Raw genomic sequence first — 7,147 nt, 5'->3', positions numbered from 1 at the left:
TCCTCTACTACACTACGAAAAAAAGTGATCTACGAAGTACAAAAGTGTGCTTTTCAAAAAAAAATTTTAGAAACTATTTTACAAATTTACTCTTCATTTTGTCCATTTTAAATTAAATCAATTATAAATTTGAGAGAAAAAAGAGTGGGAAGAAAACCTACAAATTACTACTTTTTCGCACGCTTTTCTTGCCACACTCTCTTCAAAGACAAAACTAAATAAATCTTCCACATATTTCTAGCATTTTCGTCAATTAAATTAAGATACAAATTAACTGCACCACATTTCATTTTGGCATGAGAGCCATTGTAAGTTTCCTTTCCATGTCATCTCTTCATCCTTGAATCCATCCTTTCAATCCTTAAGTAAATATAGTGAGAAAAACATAATTATACGTGTCTCAAGATAAATTCATGACCAATTCGTCTGTGATTTTTTTCTTCTTCTTTCAAATGCTGGGGAATGTGTTCTACATTTTTTCTCATTTCCTTTCTTTTCTTTTTTTTGCCTTGTGAATCAATTCCTCGAGGTTGAGATTTTGTCCAAAAAAAAAACTATATTTCTCATTTACTCTGTTTTTCTTTTTGTCCACTACACCAAAAAACAAATTCACATCGAATAGACCCAAAGATAAGTTCATGTTTTATTTTCTTAAAGGTTTGTTTAAGTATCTTCCAATGAAAGTGTCAAAACTTAAGTAGAGAGAATCAAATTCGTTTATTTTTCTCACAAAAAGGTTATATAATTAAAAAAAAATCTGAATGTTAATTTTAGAGCATAAAAAGAGAGAATTAAACATTTGTGTCGTCAGTGGGTTTATATTTTCTCTTGTCAAAAATCTACCTTTCATTATTTTCTTCTCTTTCTTTTTTTTGGCAAACTTGAGGATTTTAAACTTCGTTAGACTTTTCAATTAAAAAAAATTATTAGTCAATACAAATTCAGACATTATCCTGATTATCTTTTTGGGCACACAAATCATTGAACTATTCTTCTATTCACTTCGACTATTTCTATATGATCATTTTTTTTCTTCAAAGATTTCACACTTGTTTTCATTGATTAAGGAAGTCCCACCAACACACTCAAATATTTTCCTGACAAATTCATTTTACAACTCCTCATGATTCGACTTGTTTGTCAATTTTTTTTTTCATCTTCTTCTTTAATGTCTATATAATCCTTATTTTATTGGCTCTTTTGCATATTTTCAATGTTTCATCTCCATTTAATAATAATATATTATTCTGTAATACTAATAAAAGGGATGATTTTCTTTTTTTAGCTTTTTGTGGTGTTTTTTTTTTCTCCTCTTCACTCCCACTTTCTCTCTCTCTCTCTCGTGATCTTTCTCTCTCTGCATTTCTTTATAAATTAATCTTATGCCGTCACTTCGGCCTCAGCATCTTTCACCACTTCGGGCTCTTTCGCCGACTCATCCAGCTTAGCCTTCTTCTCGGGCGTTGCGACTTCCTCGGTGGATTTCTCCTCTGTCTCTTCGGGCTTCCTCTTCAGGGCCTCCGAGGTTGCTGAAGCCAAAGAGATTCATTCTACAGTTAAGAAGCGCCATTCTAGCGTGACACGCTTTCTCTCTCTCATGCTTTACCTGTTGAGTCACCGTTTGTCTCCTTCTCTTCGTCCTCCTTGTCCTCGGAGCCATTCTCTGTCGTCTCCTCGGATCCATTCTCCACGGCGCCCTTCTCCTCCTCCTCCTCCGTCACTTTGGGGGCCGCCACCTCCTCCACCTCCTTCTCCACAACGGGAGCGTCACTGCGCGCAAAACAGAGGGAAAACAATCAGCCACGGCCTTATCAGCCACTCTCCCAAGCTGCAATCTTATCACACCCACTCGCATTTCGGGGAAAGCCTCCTCACACCTCTTGCCCCTCTTTCCCTCTCTCTCTCTCGCTATCTCGCTATCTCTCTATCTCTCCTCGCGTGAAGCGCAGTGAGCGCGGCAGAAACAAAAGAACACCAGAGCAAAACAACACTTTTTTCCGCGCTCTGCCTTTCTTTCTCAACACCTCGAAAAGCCCATGAATATCCGACCATTCTTTTTTTTCGGCCACGACAGGGAAAAAGACGTCAAACGCACACAGAGACAAAAGGCGGAAAAACTCACCATAGCTCGAAAGTCGAAAAAAAAACCGTACACACAACAGTCAATAACCTTTTGCCAAAGTGTGAGACCATCTCTCTTTCCATTACACATAATATTTCCTCCTTTCCAACGCGCGCACTTTTGCAAGAACCCACAGCGCTGTACAACACAATTTTTCTTCTCCATTCTCTCTTCTCTCTTCCTCTTCTTGCGGTTCAAATTCCCATTCGTCTCCAAAAAAAAACTCCACACACACCTCAAATATATTTACACAATAAATTGTAAAATATAAACTTGAAGAGCAAAATCTTCCAATAAACCGTGTGATTTTCAATGTCAAACTTGGAGACGAAATTTCGTGGAAAAACATTTATCAATTCTCTCTCTTTCTTCTATCAACTAAAAGAGAATTCGTCATTTCAGCTATTTATCCTTCTCTCACGTGTGCGTTTTAGCCTTTACTTCATCATCAACGGTGACTGAAATGTCTATTTTTAAGTTCATCATGATTTTCAGGTGAAATGGAATATAAACAGATCTTTCAAATCATTTGCATGGACATTCCGTCAATTGTCTCCATGACAACCGAAGGAATATCCTTATGGGAAAGGTCAGAGAGTCTCAACAAGCTTCCTGTAAGCCATCCTGCTGGATTCCAATAAGACGCCTCAACCCCTGCTATTGGATAACAATAAGCCTCTCGACTCAACAATTGCTGACTTTCTGCGGCAGATGTTCACTTCCTATTATTGCCACTCGCACACAATCGGCGCCAGGGGGCGCACGAGCGAAGGAAGGCCAGGTGTACTGCGTACGTATGCCATACAGCATTGCGCAACCAATTGAAATCGCACCCATTTAGCCATGCACCCAACTGCCGATGGCAGATATCACCCACATTCTGACTCAACACACCGCCGGACAGAGCGGCAAAGTGGAAATCCAAACATAATTAACATTTTATTAATAACCCCAACACGCGACCGAGTCGCGAGGAAATATATTTACTCCAATGATGTCACTTGAATTTCCCTCATCTCTGCAGTGCTATTGAAAAAGTGTATCGGAAAGTATGACCGTATTTATAGGCGACCGAGAGCACACATGTTCTCAGCGCTGTATCCTCTTCTCCCATTGCCAACTTCTCCGTGTGCGTGCACACAGGGGCGCTCTCGAGCGCGCTTCTCCAAATGCCATGAAAAATGTGCTCAAGGAGAGAGGAATTGTAGGAGAGAACAAAAAAAAGCACCTTTCGGTCGGGGCGCCGCGTGAGTGCGACAGAGAGGGAAGATGACATCAAACACGCGCGCGAAGAAAACCGGCTAGCGGGCAAAGATGGCGGTGCAGAGACGCGCGCCACAGCGCCGACAAGCTGCCGCGGCCGATAGCGCAGGCTGGGCGTTCAAGCGAATGCGAGGCACAGAGCCGCAATGAAATATACCTCTTTGCTGGCGGCGAAATGAGAGAGAGATGAGCAGACTGGGCCGCACTCGGCAGTGCGGGGGAGTGGGAACGTGCGAGCATTAAGTGAAAATTATTAGCGTCCCCCTCTCTGGATCAATAGTCACGCACTAAACAAAACTTTCGCTTCAATTTTTCCTCCTGCACTCACACACACACGCACACCAAATCACCCATGCCGACCCGCGGGCATTTTCCACGCCGAGAGATGCCCGCAGCGCAATGGGCGAGAAAAGGCGGCCGGGGGCGCGCTGGGGCGCACCTCAGGAGGCACCTTTGCGGGGCCCCGAGGTAAAATTGGAGCGACGCCATCTTAGAAAAACGGCAACTCGCCAGAGTACCGCCAAAACAATTGCGGCCTTTTCTCGCACATTTCACCCCGTGGAGTCCCAGAAGCCTACTCACTTGTTCTCAACTGAAACGTCGGCCATTCTTGCACTTATCTCACAACGAATTACGCACAAATTTTAAAGAGTTTTTGGGTGAAATCACAGGAGCCGCACTCGCACGGTATTACTTTTTCCGCTGTCCGACGCTGAATGGCCGATGCAATGCCGTTGCGACAGAGAGAGGGCACCGAGGCAGATGAGCAAGCCGCGCCAGACAGAGACCACGCCACACGGCGCCGCGCGCGCACGAGCGAGATGGCTCGTGTGATGGAAAATTTTCCAATCCAGCGAGCGAGAGAGACATACCGGCCGGCGTATTGCCGCCTGCTCTGGCGTGTGCGCCATCGCCAATTCGTCAATGTTGGCGGCCGTGCGCGATGCCGCGCGACCGCCGCTTCGGGTCGCATCGGCGACCGTTGGCCGACTTCGCGAGGCTCTTCCAATTCGCTTCCAATTCTAGAAATTTCTTGTACGATTCTCCGTCCAAAAAATGCAAATAGCGAGGCAAATATTGATGAGAGGCACTGAGCCAAGAATTACACACCATGAGGGCCGTGGAAAAACACCGTGATTGCCTCACGTAATGCCTGTATTTCAGGGAAATCTCTGTCTTTCGGGTCTTAGAATACTGATCTTAGAGAGTGGCCGTCTTCTTGCCCACTTCCAGCTCCAGGAGATACTTGAGGATGTTCACCTTCGCCACGGCTCGCTGCTCTGACGTCAGCTTCTTCAGGGGCTCCAGCAAAGACAGCACGAAGCAGCGATCTTCCTCAGAAAACGTCTCAACAGGCGTCGGAGCACGAATTTCGGGAATCTCTTCCCGAACTTCCTGTGGCTGAACTGCAGGCACGTATTCGCAGATCACATCGTCAACCTCGTCAGTCTCTTCGCTGATCTCCCAGTCAGTGGCGTCCAGGAAGAACGGAGGCAGTTGGGCAGGAGATTCTTCTTCGGCTGGCGCTGCCGGTGTGTCTAAACTCGGGGATTTCTGTTTGACTGTGGTCCGGAAAGGCTTCCTCGTGCTGTAGGTTTTGATGAGCTTGTTCACCGTCTCGGCCACAGCGTCATCCGCTTCCACCACTTCCACGTCGCTGACATCCATTGAGACATCCTGGCTTTCTTCACCAGCTTCTGGCTCTGTGAACTCCGCCACTTCGAAGACATATTCGTTGTCCTGTTCGTTGTGATTCCGCGGAGCCACAATCGCCACAGGAACAACATCCGCATCCTGCTCCCAACGCTCTAATCCCCTGGAAGAGACAGATTGTCAGCCAAAGAGCGCGCAGACTTGCAAAATACCCACTCTCTGCCGTTCTGCAGGAAGGCTCTGGCCAGCTCTTTGTCGAAGGCATCCGGAACTGCCTCGCGGTAGAGAATTGTACGATTGGCCTGGCATTTCTTGTACTGATCCATGAAGTGCTTCTCGCAGAACAATCGCCGGACGCTCTTGTTCCTCATGTAGTCGCGCATCAGGCTGCGATTCCCGGAATTGGCGATCCAAATCTCTCGGCGCTTCTCATTCTTGGGCAGATTGAAGAATGTCAGGCGTGAACACGGCACATAGAGATTATCGCATCCCTCAAATGAACAGCGAGTCATATTCGGTGAATAAACAGAGAGAATCCTCGGAAAAGCGTGAAAATACGCGTGACGTTTTGAAACTGAGATCTGCGCCGCTGTGTTTTCGCTGGCGGCTCTCACCTCCTCTTTGTGAGGTTATGTTGTTGTTTTCCTGGCGTCTTCCTGGGAAAAGTGTCTGTGCCGGCGAAAAAGGATGGAGTCAGAGGACACACAATCTCCGCAAGGACCCAATTACAATCCCTCGTGCGACGAGCTTGAGATCGATCAGGAGAAGCTCAAAGGAGACGCAATCGGAGAATCCTTGTACAGTGAGAGATTTGGTAAGAATCCTTCCAGGAGGCTCTGAGGTAATGTCTGAAGCAACAACTCCCTTTCCAGTGCTGTCCACATTGATAAAACTGACGAAACTGGAGGAGAATGAGGAGTTGAGTGAAGATTTCGAGAAGGATCTCTGCATCTTGTGGGACATGACCATTGAAAAGGACGTGATTCGCCTGCTGCTGTCGCACAACGTCCTGGAACTCTTCACGCAGATCATTCAGAGCACCGAGGATGTCCGGCTCACAGAGATTCTGGTGGGCATAATAGGGAATATGTGCAGTTTGCCGGAGACCAGAGACAATCTTTGCGAGAATCCTCAGGTTGTGGGGCCAATTCTCGAGTTGATCTCATCCTTTGACCCGCCAACACTCGTCCAGCTTATGAGACTGCTGCACGCGTGTCTGGTGTTCGAGAACACGGGCGACGAGACTGTTTGGTTCCAGCACTTCTGCAATGTTGACGGATTCGTGGAGAAATTCGCCTTCATACTCACCAATTCCGTCAACAGAAGTCTCCTGTTCACCGCTTACGAGGCTCTAAACGCCATCGCGGCGAAGTTTGCGATGATAGAATTCCAGCCGGAGGAGAGCGTTCAACTGAAAGACGTCCTGTTGAAGCCCGAACTGATTGCCGGCATCATCGAGGCGCTGCGACAACTTATTCCGGATGCGCAGAACGACCTAGAGATGCTGGATCTCACGGACAGGCGGAAGAAGATCATGAACCTCTTTCTGGACATCAACGCCATCCTGTCGCAGTACGACGAGGCGTCCAGGCGGTGCTACAGCGCTGTGATGAAGGACATGCACGAGTGCCTGGAGAGCATCTTGTCGCCCTACTGTCACGCTGTGAATCTCCTGCCGCCCACTGCCAATGAACAGGGCGTGATTGAGAACGTCACCGAGCTCCTGCTCGTCCTCAGCTCGCCCTTCCCGGGCAAGTGTTTCGCCCAGATGATCACCATTTGGTGTGCGGTGGAAGAATTCCGCGCGAAAGGCGACAGAGAGAGCGACTCCGAGTGGAGTTGCCGTCGAGATGAGGTCAGCACTGAGGACATTTCCACGACCATCCTCGACTTCCTGGCGCGCATTGTGAAGCACGCCACGCAGGAGGCGTTCGAGGACTGCCTCAAGGACTCCGCGAGAGACAATCTGCGCAGGGTTCACGAGAAGCTCATTGCAGAGGCTGTGGATCTGGACACAAAGACTGTGTGCGAGAGATTCGAGGCGCTCCTGGCCAAGGAGGCGAATAACAAGTCCCAGGATTGCTAAAATAGATAAATATAATCAGTGAT

General features: G+C 47.2%; 3 protein-coding genes across 3 annotated transcripts; 1 reads left to right on the top strand and 2 right to left on the bottom strand.

Annotated features, from left to right (window-relative positions):
• Nucleotides 1-543: 543 nt before the first annotated feature.
• On the bottom strand, nucleotides 544-4,102 carry LOC132260664 (glutamic acid-rich protein). The gene is made up of 3 exons (XM_059758939.1): nucleotides 3,968-4,102; nucleotides 1,607-1,770; nucleotides 544-1,529 (listed from the first exon to the last, which is right to left on the bottom strand). The coding sequence occupies exons 1-3, from the start codon at nucleotides 3,991-3,993 to the stop codon at nucleotides 1,381-1,383; spliced, it is 339 nt and encodes a 112-aa protein (XP_059614922.1). The 5' UTR covers nucleotides 3,994-4,102; the 3' UTR covers nucleotides 544-1,380.
• Nucleotides 4,103-4,384: 282 nt separating this feature from the next.
• On the bottom strand, nucleotides 4,385-5,646 carry LOC132260663 (uncharacterized). Its single transcript, XM_059758938.1, has 2 exons — nucleotides 5,255-5,646; nucleotides 4,385-5,201 (listed from the first exon to the last, which is right to left on the bottom strand). Exons 1-2 carry the CDS (start codon nucleotides 5,548-5,550, stop codon nucleotides 4,586-4,588), a joined length of 912 nt encoding a protein of 303 aa, XP_059614921.1. The 5' UTR covers nucleotides 5,551-5,646; the 3' UTR covers nucleotides 4,385-4,585.
• Nucleotides 5,647-5,724: 78 nt separating this feature from the next.
• On the top strand, nucleotides 5,725-7,124 carry LOC132260662 (protein saal1). Its single transcript, XM_059758937.1, has 2 exons — nucleotides 5,725-5,852; nucleotides 5,911-7,124. Exons 1-2 carry the CDS (start codon nucleotides 5,726-5,728, stop codon nucleotides 7,122-7,124), a joined length of 1,341 nt encoding a protein of 446 aa, XP_059614920.1. The 5' UTR covers nucleotide 5,725.
• The last annotated feature ends 23 nt before the right edge of the window (nucleotides 7,125-7,147 follow it).

Source organism: Phlebotomus argentipes, unplaced genomic scaffold, assembly GCF_947086385.1.
Source record: "Phlebotomus argentipes unplaced genomic scaffold, Phlebotomus argentipes genome assembly scaffold_18, whole genome shotgun sequence".
In the NCBI taxonomy this organism is placed as follows: domain Eukaryota; kingdom Metazoa; phylum Arthropoda; class Insecta; order Diptera; family Psychodidae; genus Phlebotomus; species Phlebotomus argentipes.
The sequence above is the reverse complement of the archived record's forward strand: the minus strand, read 5'-3'. Positions and strand labels throughout refer to the sequence as shown.

What these genes read in the sequence shown, in the direction of transcription:
- LOC132260664 (XM_059758939.1), bottom strand. Translation starts at nt 3,993, where the DNA reads ATGGCCGACGTTTCAGTTGAGAACAA. An exon ending in GACGTTTCAGTTGAGAACAA is followed by an intron (nt 1,771 to 3,967) that starts GTGAGTAGGCTT and finishes TTTTGCGCGCAG; the next exon opens with TGACGCTCCCGTTGTGGAGA. An exon ending in GACAAACGGTGACTCAACAG is followed by an intron (nt 1,530 to 1,606) that starts GTAAAGCATGAG and finishes CTTTGGCTTCAG; the next exon opens with CAACCTCGGAGGCCCTGAAG.
- LOC132260663 (XM_059758938.1), bottom strand. Translation starts at nt 5,550, where the DNA reads ATGACTCGCTGTTCATTTGAGGGATGCGATAATCTCTATGTGCCGTGT. An exon ending in TTCCTGCAGAACGGCAGAGA is followed by an intron (nt 5,202 to 5,254) that starts GTGGGTATTTTG and finishes TGTCTCTTCCAG; the next exon opens with GGGATTAGAGCGTTGGGAGC.
- LOC132260662 (XM_059758937.1), top strand. Translation starts at nt 5,726, where the DNA reads ATGGAGTCAGAGGACACACAATCTCCGCAAGGACCCAATTACAATCCC. An exon ending in CTTGTACAGTGAGAGATTTG is followed by an intron (nt 5,853 to 5,910) that starts GTAAGAATCCTT and finishes CTCCCTTTCCAG; the next exon opens with TGCTGTCCACATTGATAAAA.